At 36.9% G+C, this 16657-nt stretch overlaps 1 protein-coding gene across 6 annotated transcripts in view; it reads left to right on the plus strand.

Annotated features, from left to right (window-relative positions):
- The window catches only part of LOC150107612 (cytosolic iron-sulfur assembly component 2A-like), a 136318-nt gene that overhangs the window by 16948 nt on the left and 102713 nt on the right, over positions 1-16657 (plus strand). For all 6 annotated transcript variants that reach the window (XR_016548249.1, XR_016548252.1, XR_016548251.1 and 3 more), the window contains exon 3: positions 10974-11135. Coding sequence is in view for 2 of the 6 variants with exons in the window: in XM_090391971.1 (XP_090248097.1) it covers positions 10974-11135 (162 nt within the window). In the remaining 4 variants the exon portion in view is untranslated. The remainder of the gene's footprint in view (positions 1-10973; positions 11136-16657) is intronic.

Raw genomic sequence — 16657 nt, forward strand, 5'->3', positions numbered from 1 at the left:
AAACTTATTAGCTACAGACTCCCAAAAAAAAGATTTAGAATCCACTTCCATCACTCATTCATATAACTTCCTCAACAGAAACAAGTAGCTCATCTTAAATGACACATGGAGGTTTGAATCATCTCTCAACATACTTGAGTTTTCCAACACTCACCTCTAAACAATCCTGGAATACAATTGATGCCTTTCACACATTAGTAGTGTCTCATTTTAATTATCCTTTTTTTAATTTATTGCTCTGTAGAAACCACGGATCCTTAGTATGCAAAAGTTATCGGTATATAATCTACTTGAATATATTACAAACAACTATTAAACTCAGTTAGTAACGGTAAGTACAAATGACATAAAAAGTCGTGTGAATCAGATAATAAAAGATTTGAGATCGGTGAGGAGGTTAGAGATTATGCAGCAGAAAAGTGTAAGAGAAGATAGCAGGTGTGTTGCATAACCTCTGTAGATGCACTCCATCCATGGAACAGTAATCTTCCATGGATGGAGTGCATTTGTTGTTAGAAGAGAACCATATGCATCTAAACATGGAACTATCCAAGTCCATGGAGAGATGGTAGTCCTCTTCAAGTAACTGTTATGTAACTACAGAATCCCAAAAAAAAGACTTAGAATCCACTTCCATCACTCATTCATATAGCTTCCTCAACAGAAACAAGTAGCTCATCTTAAATGACACATGGTCTTTTTTTTTTAAAACAAATGGTACGTAGAGAGTAGAAGTTGTAGGGGATATTAGCTTGCATGATGAGAGGATGTGTAGTACAGAGACAAGTGGAGTCTGAGAAGAGTAGTAATAGGTATGGGAATATTAATAATGCGCTGATTTTTTCTATACAAATTTCAGTAATATCAGGAATAAAGGAAATAAGTTTGTAGCATTAGACTCAGCCTGTGTGAAGATTATTGGTATCACTGAAACATGGTTTGTTTATGGCAAAGTCAATAAGACTGAGCCCAGTGTTGTTTTGTCTGTAAATTGCATGTGTTCATTTGAATGGCATGCCTGTTTTGCAAGATGATAAATAGAGTTTCTGGGAGGAGAAATTCTTCCGCTTCCATATGAGACTATCTAGCTAAGTGAAACATGGTTAACAGGAAGATGTCTTGATAGGAATAGAAGTAAAATTGTATAACATTTTGGAACGATAGAGAAGGTAAATGGAGGGTTGGGAAGGTATTACTTTTGATTACTGCCTATCCTCTTAGGGTAGAGCAGTGTTTCTCAACCTTTGGTCAGCGGACCACAGGTGGTCCCCGACGATGAGACAAGTGGTCCCCAGGAAGACTTAAATTAAATATATTAATTATCCACACAAAACAAATTAAATTGAATAATTAAGTAAAAATTATTGAAATAAAATGGATACTTAAAAAAATCCAACAAATATCAGCAGAATGACGAGTGATAAAAGAGGGGTGAAGTGAACAACAACATGGCTTTAATGCTTCTGCCTTCCCTTGCTGTTTTGTCAGAAATGAAGTAAACATGTGTTATCCACATTTTGACCAATTTTTTGTTGTTTATTGATTTTTATTATTGAAGGATTACTCCTTCAATCAAAGCTCAGTATATCTTCAGAAATGCTAAGTGATACTTGGACAAAGTGCGTTGTGAGTTAACCCCAGTATTTATATATTTTTTGGAAACTTTTTTTAATAATGGAGAATTGCTTAGAACTAGGACTTTGAAAAGCAAAGCAAATGAAACAGGTGATAGTAACCCTAATTTTGATACACGTGTTTTAATGGCAAATAAATCTGATACTATTAAAGTAGAAGAAAAGCAGTTCAAAGAAAAAATACAGTACACAGTAGGAAATATAACAGTTCATGTTTGGAATTCGGGTTTACTTGGACATGAAAGTGAGAAGAGACCTCAATGTGTTTTGTGTTATTGAAGTGTTGTCGAATGAGCGCATGAAACCTGCGAAACTCCGACGGCATTTAGAAACTAAACATTGTAATGTGAAAAATAAGCCAATTGAATTTTTTCAGTGATGCTTAGGGACATTAAATCATGGGGAAAGATATAGTTTCGGCCATGGGTTCGATTAATAGCAATGCACTGGAAGTATCCTATCTCTTAAGTTTGCAATAGCGAAAACAGGGAAACCTTATTATATCGGGGAAAATTTACTACTTCCAGCTATAAAAGATGTGGTAAAAACTATGTTTAGCAACAAGTTACTAAAAGATGTTGATTTGATTCCTCTTTCAAATGACACTGTCGGCCACAGAATTAATGATATAGCAGGTGACGTAGAATCTCAGTTAATCGAAAGAGTTAAGAAGATCCCTTATTATGCATTACAAATAGATGAGACTACTGATGTTACAGATGATGTGCAGTTAATACGTAAGATATGCGCATGATAATATCATTTGGAGAAGAAATATCCAGGAGAACAACTGGAGAAGAAATGTTTCACACTCTCAATAATTACATAATACACAAAGGGATCCAGTGGGGAAAATGTATGGGCTTCTGTTCGGATGGAGCTCATGCCCTTACAGGCAATGGCATAGTGAGTTGTTCCTAAGGTCAAGAAAATAGCTCCGGATATGAATTGGGTACATTGTTTCATACATAAGGGGAAGCGTTAGCCTCCAAAGGAATGCCACCAGAATTTAAAACTGTGCTATACAATGCTGTGAAACAAGTTAATTTTATTAATGCTCAGCAGTTAAATAACAGTTGAAAGTTAGACTATAATAAATAAAACTTGGTTAGACTATAATAAATTTAGTTTAATACTTTATTCAAGTGTGAGCAAACAAAGTTTGTGCCTGAAAGTATCAGGACTGGAGTAAGGTGGTACAACACGGGGCAACTCGTTGCAAAGGTGGAGCTAGCTAACATCAATCCTATCTCAGTATCTCCCATAATGCAATGAGTTGCCCGGTGTTGTACCACCTTACTCCAGTCCTTAAGATACTTTCAGGTGCAAACTTTGTTTGCTCACACTTGGATAAAGGATTAAACTAAATTTATTATAGTTAAATAACAGGTTATTTTCAGTATTCTGCGATGAAATGACCAGTGAATTTATACAACATTTGCTTCATTCTGAAATTCGCTAGCTTTCTAGGGACAAAATACTAACAAGGTTATTTTAATTAAGGCACAAATTTTTATTGCTTGTAAATGTATGTAATTCTGATTCTGCATCACTCCTTGTTATCAACATGGCATGGTTATCACCACTATCCTATCTTTCAGATCTTTTTTAGAAATGAAATGAACTAAATCTCTCCCTTCAGGGAAATTCTTTAACTGTTCTTGATGCCTACGACAAAATAAAGGCATTCGAGAAAAAACTGGTGTTATGGATTGGTTCTAAAAGAAAGACAATTTGCACTTTTTCCAACATTGGAATCCTTTTTAGTGAAAAATGATATTTTTGTTGATTCTGAGTTCCTGGAAAGTTTCTGACAACCTAGAAACACTGAAACAGAATTTTGAAACATATTTTCTGAATAACTTTTAGAAGAAAATTATAAGTCGCCATAGCGCAATTGGAAGAACAGCGGAACATTGCACCCTTCGATTGGAAAAGACCTGGGTTCAATTCTCGTCGTGACGAAGGGAATCCTTATATGGGCTTTTTCAATTGAAGGTGAGTTATCCGACCTCATACGGTGGTAGCAGGATTTTTCAATCTGCGCACGGATAAATCGGCCTTCAGAACACATAATTTACAGACCAAAAAAATACTGTTATTGGTGATGACAGGTGACAGAGGGCGTTGATTGTCATAGTTGGAGAATTAAGTAATAGTGGAGAGGATGAGATATATTTAGTAAAGTAGAGTAGTGTGCTTTCTCACTATTACATGACACTCCCTCGAGGTTTAATAATAATAAGAAGAATAAATTTCTGTGGGTTTCTGATCGATTTCAGGCTTACAGTCACGAAAACAACCTTTCGTTATCAAGCAAAGAACAGCTAATTGAGCTTTCAAGTGACTGGGCTTAAAATGCAATTCTGTAATTTTGGTTTGGCTCGATTCTGGATCTCGCCTTCAGTGAAAAGTGAACTTCCCGAATTAACTGAAGAAACATTGAAAATCGTCATGCAGTTTTCTATAATCTATCTTTGTGAGAATGGATTTTCATCCCTCCTTCAAATAAAAACAAAATATAAAAATCGTCTTCGTGTGTGTGTGCCGATCTTCGGCTGAAGTTGACCAATATCGAGCCACATATCCAGCAACTCTGCAAGGGCCAAGAAGCTCAAACATCTCATTAAAAGTAAGTAGTAATATAATTATATCATATTATTTATTTAATAAAAAATTTTTGTTCTTTTTCTCAGACATCTTTTCGAAATTAAATGAACTAAATCTCTCCCTTCAGGGAAATTCTTTGCAACAAATAAAAATTATTTTTTTAATAAAAGTTAAAACTTGTTCATGAAAATATACTTTCAATCTTTTAATTGTAATTTAATTAATTATGTTTCCATGTATTCAAAACATGCTTTTAGATTATTATGTTATAAATGGCACAGTTTTTCCCAAATTTTGGTAATCCCCACATAGGCTTTTAAAAAAAATTACATAACTTAGTGGTCCGTAGAATTGTGGCATTTTACTGGTCCTTGGGCTTAGAAAGGTTGAGAAATGCTGGGGTAGAGAAATGGCACCGATGGCTTTGAAAGTATATGGTGTGAGGCCAGGCAGAATGTTCAGTGGGATATTGTTATAGGAGAGAATATATAGAGTGGTAAGTGGGAAATGTTTAACCCAAGTTAATTTAGCAAGTTCAGATTTTGCAGATTTTAACTATAGTAGTATAAATTAGCATCACACTATAATAACTGAAATTCTTGAGGTGTGGAGGAGGAGAAAATGTCTTAGGTAGCATGTAGTGGAGGAAATATTGATCAAGAATTTTGGATGTTGTCATAACATCAAAAGATGTTATCCAAAGAACATGTTGTGTCAGATATCATTCTTGCTCCTGGCTGGTGAGAGTGACTTTTGTTGACCCCAACATATGAAGGTTCACAAGACCTATAACACTACAGTGCCATGTGTGGGCAAGTAATTAAGGAGAAAAATGTAGCATGTTCATATGTTTCTTAAAGAGTGAGAGGTTGTACTCAGTGGAAAAAAAGTATGGGGGAGATTGTTCCAAAGAATAGAAGTGGATGGAATGAAGAAAGCTAATAAGTTAGTTTGGTGTGTTTGAAGCTGGACAGTGTATGGGTGTTGGCCAGTGGCTGCTCTAGTTCTTCTGTGGTTAAAAAAAGTGGAGGAATGATAGGAATGATATAATCATTTACCTGGATTTTGCAAAAGCTTGATAAGGTGCCATGATAAATCGATGCTGTAATTATTATTATTACTACTATTACTATTCCAAGGAGTCCTTAGACTGATCGATGGAAGTCCTGAACATCATGTCAAGAACTATCCAACATTTGTTGAGTATCTATTATACTTTGCTTTGAACTCATTACAGTCATGACACTCACAACAGACTCGGCAACCTTTTCCACTTGTTCGCTACTCTACAAGCAAAAAACCTGGTTCTAGCAATCTTGCTAACTACACTCTTACTCAGTTTCCATGAATGGCCCCTAGTTTTTCCACCACCAGACCTGTTTAGAAAAATTTCCTCTGATTTAATCTTATAATCCCCCCCCCCCCCTCAGGAATTTGTATGTCTCAATCTTATCACCCTTTTTCCACTTATCAACCAGTTTCTTTAACTCACAAATCTTGAACCTGTTCTCACAAGGTTCATTCACTGAACCTGCTACCATCTTGGTTACTCACCTCTGGATCCTCTCCACCTCCTCCTCATCACCGAGAAACCCTGGCACCCAGATCTACATGCAGTAGATAAGATGGGATCTTATCGAGGTTTGATTAAAGAGGAATAATGAGGTGCTTTAGCCACTTTTGCTATGTGCCTCCTTTCTCCTTAAATTCCATCCATAATTGTTTCTTTTTTTGCAGCTCCAGCTTGTTTCATTTAACTCCCACTTGATTTACTCTCCTGACTCTAGGTATGCACTCTGCCATTACTCAAACACTCCTTTACCACTTTCCATGCACTGTCAACATCCAGCCCTTGCAGTTTTACATGCCATGGCACCAATAAGCTTGTCATACTAGCCCTGTAATTCCACATTTACCCCCCCCCCCTCTTAACTGAAAATTCCACACATTTAGCCACCTCCCAAGTCAAGACCATATGATCACTCTTAGTTGCAAGATGGTCATATTCATTATAGACAAATTTTCAGATGCATTTACTAGATCGAGCACTCTTATATCCCCCTAGTATATATAATTACCTGAGACATCACATGCTGTCTCAGGTAATTATCCCTTAGTAACTGCATAAATTCCATTTTTTTTCCCCACATGTGTCCTCTCCTCCTTCCGATCTACATTCCCATGGTTGAAATCCCCCATAATAATTATCTGTCCTCCACTCATTGAGTCTATCTGCCAATGCATACTATTTCATCATCTTTTCCATTCCCTGGTCTATAGCAATATCCAACTGTATATTTTATTCTGCCGGCCTTTATCTCACACCAGATAGTCTCAGATGTGCTATTTTCACTGTCCTGCAGTTGACTTCTACTCTCTTTGGTTTGAATGTTTGGCCAAATCCTGGTTTGCAACATACAGCAGCTCAGGAAGTGGTTTGCTGTAGCTCTTGAGGCAATTTTGGTTTTTATTGTGTTTATCATAAAAGGAAAAATTCATGATAAATACATATGTATTTATACCTGTTTTTAATTAAATTTCTTTAGAAAAAATCTTGTGGCTCAAAAACATCTCGAAACCTAGTAAACTTGGCCATACCAGTATATAGGTTTAGATAACAGGTTTATGGATAAGACTGGAAAGTGTTCTCCACTAATAGATGCACATACACCACTCTGGTATCTGATAGGTACCAGAGTGACGTATGGGGTGGAGAACATTATCAGGGAGAAAGAAGGTTCTAGTACCCCCTAACTGGTATGTATACTGGATTGCAGAGAAATGGCCAGCATAGTTTGTAGATGTAGAGGTGGAAAGAAGTGATAATAATAATACCAATGTTGTGACTTTTTTTTTTCCCCCTCCCCTCTCAGTAGGATTTCAGTAAACTGGAAAGTCTGGAGAATGAATAGTAGGGTTAATTGATGTAAGGTTTTAAAATTCAGATCCACAGTTGGGAGGCTGAATAAATACACTGTTGGGGGAAACTATACTGGAGGATTCAAGGGATCTTGGGATGATGGGAGACATTATAAAGATAATGAGGATAGACTGATGGTATCTGCGGTATGCCGGATTGAGACGGGTAATTTTTCTTATTGCAGGAAAAGAACGAGTCTACCATGGTGAGTAAGAGAACGAGAATTAGTTTTTGCATAAAGTAGGATGATCTTAGAATGCATTGTCTGAGTGGTAAGAATACATACAGTGAATGAGTTGGTATAATAGTTCTGAGTTTGACCTCCCACAATTAATCTCGTGATTACATGGAGATTTTGAATTACAATAACAATTACTCTTAGCATACAAGATATGTCTTTGTTGACAGACACTGATGTGAGAATTGAAGTAGACAAACTGGAGGTGCTCATCATATTGAGAAATAGCAATGTAAATATGGCAGTGGGATTGGATAGCATGTTAGCCTGTGTATTACAAGAATGTGCAAGAAAATTGGTAGTGCCTCTAACCAAGCTGTTTAATTCAAGTCTTGACTCTGGCAAGGGTCCAAGAGAGTGGAAAGAGGGCAAGTTGTTCCATTACATAAAGGAGGGCCCCAAGATTGTAACAAATTGCAGGCTAGTTAGCATCTGAGGAGTAGTGGTTAAGGTATTAGTAAAGTTGGTTAAAGGTAGAATTTAGGAATGGGTGGATAAGAATGATACTCTATGTTGGGCAGCATTTTGTGAGAGGTAGGCCTTGCCTTCAGTAAGTTACATTTTATAATTGTCACAACTGAGCTGAATAAGGAAAATGGCAACACCACTGCTGGGTCGGTTTTGAGAAGACATTTGACACAATACCATGTGGAAGACTATTATATAAATTACAGCAAATGAGAATAGATATGAGGCTAGTGGCATAGATAGGAAGGTGGCTGAGTGTTATATGGTGGAGTAGAATCAAGGAGAACAAAGGTGATTGATTAGTGGAGTCCCTCAGGGCTTGTATTAAGGCTATTACTATTTAATTAGCATATTAATGATAAAAAGGAGTACTTAAAGGTCAAAGCTGTATAACTGAGAGAAGACCCCCACATAGCCTTGAAAGTAATGCGGAGAACCAACCAGAGCTTCTAACCTAATGTCCAATCCTCACCTTGTGGTGCACCCTGTTAGGTATCTACCTAGATACTGAATGAAGGAGGATGAGCTGGTAGTTGGGGATTTAGCAGACCAAATTGCATTCTTATTGGCTTAAAAAACCACAAATAAAATGATGATACAACATGACAGAATTTCATGCTGGGACATCACCTGGTTAAACAAGGCCCCTGTTGTTTTTTGCCAGGAAAGCAGGGCGAACAGTGAAAAGTCAGCTATTGGAACAAATGTTGAAACACACCCCCAACTCAACTTCACCAGAGTTCGAGATTGGTACTATCAACATAAGAAGCCTAAATGGCAAAGAAATGGAGTTGGCTGAGGAATTCGATAAGTACTAGATTGACATAATAGGGATGACCTAAACAAAAAAGACAAAAACTGGTGAGATCTTTCTAAACAATAAATACAAAATGCTATATTCAGGCAATAACAATCAGGGAAAAGAAGGAATAGCTATAGTATTCAACACTAAATATGAGGCTAATCTTCATGAATGGCAGGCCGTATCAAGTAGTGATGTGAGCAAATATCAGAATGGAGAATTATACAATGAGACTTATTTGTGCCTATGGTCCCACAGACGGTTCTATTAAGGTAGAAGTGGAGGAATTTTTGAAGCTTTAGAGAAAGCAATTAACACAATGAAAAATAAAAAGGTGGTCATTGTTGGGGATCTAAATAACAGAGTTGGAAATGATTGTCAGGCATACAGAAATATTTTGGGAAAATTTGGAGAAAAGAGCAAAGCTAATAATAATAACCTGTTGGATTTCTGCTCAGGACACAGACTGGTTGTTACTAACACCATGTTCTGACATAAAAATGTGCACAAATTCAATGAAGAGAAGAGGCAAGGAATAAAAAAAGTCTCATTGACTATGTTATTGTTGATAGAGATGTTTTCTTACTGGTGCAGGACACTAGAGTGTACTGAACATTTGAAATTGGAAGTGATCACCATTTAGTCTTGAGCAGAATAAAATTGAATTTCAAATTGAAAAGAACATGTAAGAAAGTTTTAAAGTGAATAAAAGTTGAGCAGCTCAGATGTGAACTGTAGAATAAAATACATTGGTAGTAGTTATCTCCCTTTATAAAGCATCATGGCTGCATCTTGATTATTGTGCACAGATTCAGTCATTTGGTCTTGGGGATGAAGAGGTGGCAGGGAGGATCCTGAGATGAGTGACCAAGCTGGTGGTGACAGGTCTGTGTATGCTCCCTTATGATAATAAGGATATATTGAAGGTGTGTGCGTGTTGCATAGTTGAGTTTGACAGGCAGCAAAGAGGAGACGTTACAAACTTAAATTACTCAGATTGATACAAAAGAAATTTTTCAACATATAACAAGTAGAAAGGAAACTAAGGGTCACCTTTGGAAGTTGTGTTAAAGTGTAGTTAGTAGGGATGTAAGGATTAGATATTTTTGCTTGGAGAGTGATGAATCATGCAAATGGATTACCAGAGATATTGTGAATGCTCTGTGACAATGAATAACTAAAGAGAGGTATGATAGGTATTGTGCGAGTAATGAGCCTCTCATAATGAGTCCTCTGACTCCATGCCCATAATAATATTCCTTTGAGGATTTTCCTTTTGGTGCTAAAAACTGTCTCCTTTATGACGTTTATCATGTTTTAATCTGTTTTTTTTTTTTCAAGTTCTTCCCATAACATATGTTGAGCTTACCTTCACATATGACATTCTCCAATAGTACATATTGACTTATGAGGCATTTTGTATTATCTTTTTATGGTCTGCTTCTTTAACTGTGTTCAAAGTGAAGGTCTTATTTTATTAGTCTTTAGACAGCTTCACAAAATGCTTCCTTGGTTGATTCACTCTCTAATGCTTCGTTCTTATTTTAATATGCCTTCACGTTTTCACCAATAACTTGTGTATTCAAGTCTGTACTTGACATCTAAGAATTGCTTCTTTTCAAAACTTGTACAGTTTTCCTATTTCAATGATGTATTCATTTTGCTCAACACTAGACAGATGCTGCCTCCTGTTTCAAATCCCCATGACATGCTTGAATTTTATGTCATTCAGAAAGCATCACTATTAGCAACTTCTATAAGTAATGAATTTTCTCATGTGTGTTCTAGCTATATGAATTTCTGCACATTTTTATGTTGAAACACAGTGCTAGACTACTCATTACTATGTCCCAAGCAGAAATCTAGCAGATGCTTGTCATCTGCTAGATTTGGAGAAAAGCACAAAGCTATTAGCTTTGTGCTTTTCTCCAAATTTTCCCAAAACATTTATGTCTGGGATTTGTTTCTACCCTGTTTTTTTTTTCTCTATATCAGCTGTTCCTCTCTGATGACTTATTCTATCTTTTGCTTAATAAATCTTTCATTGGGAACATGGGCACAAATGTCTTATTGTTCAGTTTTCCACTGTGAGCTTATGTATGGGCATGAAAAAAATCTTTTTTCTTATTAAAAAAGAATGGTAACTGAAAGGAAACATTCAGTTACCATTCTTTTCTTTTTTAAGGCATTATATTAGTTTTCAGAATTTCTTGTAATGAAGATAATAATAATTTAAGATATGTGCTTATTTAAATTCACTTAGTTACATGCATGTTTTTAATTTTGATTTGTTAATTTTAGACATAATCAAAGATATTCGTGATCCTGAAAAACCACAAACATTAGAGGAGCTGAATGTAGTTTATGAAAATGGAATAACTGTAAATACACACAGTGGTCATTACTTAATAACAATAGAATTTACACCAACAGTGCCTCATTGTTCCCTTGCTACTCTAATAGGTATGTAGTACTGTACATTAACTGAATGTTGTTCAAAAGAATGTGTAAAATAACTTATTACCAGCATACCTCCTGCTATACCTGATACCACTTCAGTAGTTGCTAAAGAAGCCTTCATAGCATCAGTGTGCTATGCTGAAAAGGAATTCACTATGACAAACTTTTCACTATGGCAGACTGTTCTTGGCTGTAGTGAAAACTTTTTTTTTTATAGTGAAGTTCTTAATGTAGTATATCAATAATATTGTGTTAATATTATACTAATAATTATATCATACTATTAATAATTATAGTGAGCTCACTATAGTAAACATGTAGAAACCTTTGTTCTTCCGAGTTTCCTTTTGCAAGTTTTAACTGTGTTATTTATATTACAGCTCTAGACCATCAAGTTAAAAAAAAATGTCATTGAATGTTCCATTTAACTTCTGCAGCATTATACAGAATGCAATTTAGTCATTTACACACCCACATATTCACAAAACCTGTAACACAATAGTATTATTAGATATGTGAAGAGCCAAAGGCTTCAATTCGGCGACATATAACTTGTTTAAGTTAAGGGATATTACATCCCATATAGTTTCTTAGCCGAATAAGAAACTCAAAGAGTTTCATGCCGAATATAGTAAAAACTATATATATATAAAGTTCGGCGATTCCAAGTGTAAGCAAATACCTGGATACTGCAGCACTGATCCCAAAGGGTAGTGTAAGCTGGAGCGAGCTCCGATCACTATTCTTGATATTTGCCCATAATGTGAACTTAGCTCCTAGGAACTGTATTTTTGTTCACATTATGAGAGAAGGTCAATATCAAGAATAGTGATCGGAGCTCGCTCCACCTCTACCACGAGTTGCCCCAGCTTGCACTACCCTTTGGGATCAGTGCTGCAGTATCCAGGTATTTGCTTACGCTTGGAATCGCCGAACTTTATATATATATAGTTTTTACTATATTCGGCATGAAACTCTTTGAGTTTCTTATTCGGCTAAGAAACTATATGGGATGTAATATCCCTTAACTTAAACAAGTTATATGTCGCCGAATTGAAGCCTTTGGCTCTTCACATATCTAATAATTTATTAGAGCACCTCACGGCAATACTCGTAGTAGGGGTACAAGTTCTGTTCGCTACAAACTTGATATTAACTAGGTCTGGCTACTCACTGATGAGACCTCAATAAAGGTCGAAACCGGTCTGGGTAGTGACCTTCTCTCATAATGTGAACAAAAATACAGTTCCTAGGAGCTAAGTTCACATTATGGGCAAATATCAAGAATAGTGATCGGAGCTCGCTCCACCTCTACCACGAGTTGCCCCAGCTTGCACTACCCTTTGGGATCAGTGCTGCAGTATCCAGGTATTTGCTTATGCTTGGAATCGCCAAACTTTATATATATATAGTTTTTACTATATTCGGCATATAATTTTTCGGCATGAAACTCTTTGAGTTTCTTATTCGGCTAAGAAACTATATGGGATGTAATATCCCTTAACTTAAACAATAGTATTATGTATTTTCAGATGATTAGGAAAATGAGAAGTTTTGCTAATGGATTTTTTGAAAAGCTAGAGATTGTACTCATTGAAGAAAATGGTTTAGAAACAAAGAGCAGAGGTTGAAGGGATGAAAAATTGATTCAGTAAGTTTAGAATTGAACTGCATATGGATAATGAACAGCAGCTACACATATTTAGAGAGTGGAGGAATTGGAGTGACATTTGGTGGGCACCCTGAAAGCATCTGGAGGGAATTCGTTATTTAAAGTCATTTTCTTTAGAAAATTAGCAGAGAAGTAGAAAATCGTCTACTTCTTTGCTAATGACATCCATGTACTTAGTTGTGGAATGTTATTTTCACATGAAAGTAGATTATACCTGAAAATTATATTCTTTTCATTCTTACTTTTTCTAAGCATGAGCAAACAGTTTTGCATGTGAAGTATTTTCACAACTTGACACTTGTATATGTAGAGCAGTTAACTGTACATCAAGTTGTATTAGTATTCCATAATACTACATTCACATAAACTGATATTTAAAGATAAGAAGCTGCCACTGTATCAAGTACTGGTAAGATCACACTTGGACTGTTATGCTCAGATTTGTCACCTAGTTTTCATTGTTATGTAGAAACATTAGAGAAGACCCAAAGACAAGACTAGAATAAGAGCAGGATTCTGGAATGTTGGCTATGGAGAGAGAGAGAGGTTAAAGGAATGTAAATTACAGAGGTTAGTGGATAGGATGAAAAGAGATGATAGGATAGAGATCCTATCACCTCTTTAAAATCCTATCATCTATTTAAATTAGTGAGGAGATTTTATCAGATTAATACAGAAGGGATTATAAAAAAGAGAAGCTGAGAGGGGAAGAACCAAAGGTTGTCCCTGGAAGTTATATAAGAGTGTAGTGGAGAAGGGTATGAGGAGTAGATTTTTTGCATGGAGAACAGAGTGAATGGAACACTTGACTAGCATATGTTATGAATCCAGGGAGTGTTAAGTATTTTAAGAATCAATATGTTAAATCTGTTGACTGAACCTCCCTTGATTAGTCTGCTGACTTCATGTAAGGTGTGATAATAATGCACAGTATGCATCATTCTGAGGCAGGTATAACTGTCATGCACTATCGGAAGCCACTACCTGGCAGTTATGACCTTTATTAAGGGTCTCATTAGTGAGAGCTAGATCCATAAAAGAATTATAACCTGCTATTGAGTTGGGTCACAGTATCTTCACAGGTGCTTTATTAAAATAAAGGCCATAAACCTAACTCTTTGAAATCTAAGTGACCTAATCTGCATACAGTAATCTTTCTTCTTCTTCTTCTGCAGCTTCTCCCACTTAAGTGGGGTCACTGTTGATGATGAGTCTCCTCCACATACTCCTGTCTTGGGCTGTCACCACATCCAAGTTCTTCATCCTCAAGTCCTCTTCTACCAGCTCCCTCCATCTCTTCTTTGGCCACACACGCTTCCTCCTTCCTTGCACATCCATCTGCATGACCCTTTTTCCCACATATTCGTCCTCCCTCCTCGTCACATGACCAAACCATCTCAACCTTGCCTCCTGTATCTTCGCTCCTAAGTTTGTAACTTTCACTGTTCCCATCACATAGTCATTTCTCAGACGATCCTTTCTGGTCCCACTGCACATCCACCTAAGCATTCTCATCTCTGCCACTTCCATCCTGCTGATGTTATTTTTCCTCAGGGCCACAGTTTCTATAGCATACGTCATAGCTGGCCTCACTACTGTCCTATAGATTTTGCCTTTCAGATTGATCAGCACCCTCTTATTGCATAACACTCCAGCCATCTCCCTCTTCCTCCAACCTGCTTGTATCCTGCATCCCACTTCCTTCTTAGCTCCTCCATCTTCTTCCACTGTTGAACCTAAGTATCTAAAGTCCTTCACCTTCCTGATGACATTTCCTTCCAACTCCAGATCTGTCTCCTAGCCGCTGCCCACTGTGCAACACATATACTCTGTCTTACTTCTGCTCAGTCTCATAGCCCTCTCTTCCAGTACTTTTATCCATCTTTCCAATTTAGTTCCCGCTTCTTCTCTTGAATCTGCACACAGCAAGATGTCATCTGCATACAACATTGTCCAAGGCACATCTTCTCTCACCTCCTCTGTCACCACCTCCATCACAATGCTAAACAGAAATGGACTTAATGCTGACCCTTGATGCAAGCCAACTGTTACTTGAAAACTTTCTGTCTATCCCAGACAGGTCCAAACACTTGTCTTCACATTTCTGTACATCTCCCACACCAACCTGACATATTTCTCCGGAACCTTCTTCTCCCTCAGACACCTCCAGACTTCTTGCCTTGGCACTCTATCGTATGCTTTCTCCAGATCAATAAATGCCAGATGTAGCTCCCGCTGTTTCTCTCGAAACTTTTCCATCATCTGCCGTAACCCAAAGATAGCATCTGTTGTTGATCTACCAGGCATGAAGCCAAATTATTCCTTTGCAATCCCCACCTCCTTCCTCAATCTTCCATCAAGAACTCTTTCTAGGATTTTCATTGTGTGGGACATCAACTTTATTCCTCTGTAATTTTTTCAGTCTTGTGCATCCCTTTTACCCTTGTAGATGGGGACAAGAGTACTCTTCCTCCATTCCTCGGGTATATTTTCCTGTTTGCAAACTTTCATGAACAGGTCCCACAGCAGGTCAATTCCCTCTTCCCCCAGTGTCTTCCATGCCTCCACTGGAATCCTGTCGGGGCCCACCGATTTTCCATTCCTCATCCTCTTCATGGCCTCCCTCACTTCCACTCTACTGATGTTCTGCACCATTCCCCTCAGAAGGCTGCTCATCTTCTCTGTGAGTCCTTGCATTTTCCTCATTCAAAAGTCCCTCAAAGTACATTCTCCGGCTGTTTCTTATGTCCACATCCCTCCATAATACTCTTCCTTCAGCGTCTTTGATCTGCCTCACATATAAGATGTCCTTTGCTGCTTTATTTCTACATTTCACTAGTTGGTAAATTTTTCTCTGTCCTTCCTTTTGTTTCTAATTGATCATACAGATCTTGCTATGCCATGGACTTAAAATAGGACTGCCACCTAAAAAATTTCATTTTCATGGTGAAATTCAAACCCATAATATGTTGGGCTATGAATATGCTATCAAGTTGGTCAATCAGGCTGGTGTGTGTGAGAGAGAGAGAGAATTTTTCTTACATTATACACACACCAGTGAAGAGGGTGTTATTCATTATGGGATACTTTGACAACTTGATATGATGATATCAAGTTGTCCAAGATATGAAGATACTTGCATGCAGACTTTTGTTTGCTAATGATTGTGAAAAGAAGAATGAAAACGAGAACATAATTTCTTTTCAAATATAACTTACACTATCATACAATTTCCAGGAATTTGCTGACCACTTGTTCATATTCCCCATTCCTTTTTCTCTTTAGAAGATCACACTGGTATCATTTGAGGTAAACTCCTCATAACTTAATATTCTAATACAGCTCTGATATTGCTTTTGTTACCTGTCTCCAAACTCTTCTATTTCCCCTTCAGGTTTCCTCGTGTCTTCAAAATCAAACTGACCTAATCTGCATACAGCAATCTAACTGTATGATAGTTTAAGTCCTAATACAATAGCACTATGACTTTCTTGTCTCTTATCATTCTCACATTAAAGCATTTCTTTTGCATCATCTTTATTACCTTTTACAACATATGTCTTGAATTTCAATATTTTAACCCTTTATCTTATTTTGGTGATAGTATCCTTGTATCCTGCAGTACAATCAAGCCAGTATAGAACTCTGCTCTCCATTTGTTCTGAATTCCCAAGTGTAGCACTGTATTTAGACACATTAAAGTATTATTTTCTACTTATCTGTTTCCCTTGTGAGTCTGAAACTTCTTGAGGGCCGTCATCAACTTTATCAATGACCACTATTCAAATTTGCATCATTTGCATGAACTAATATCTCCCCTCCCTGAAAAAATAAATTAAAATGTACATGCCTT

Source organism: Typopeltis vanoorti, chromosome 4 (assembly GCF_054136105.1).
Source record: "Typopeltis vanoorti isolate ZY-2024b chromosome 4, IOZ_Tvanoo_1.0, whole genome shotgun sequence".
Lineage (NCBI taxonomy): Eukaryota > Metazoa > Arthropoda > Arachnida > Uropygi > Thelyphonidae > Typopeltis > Typopeltis vanoorti.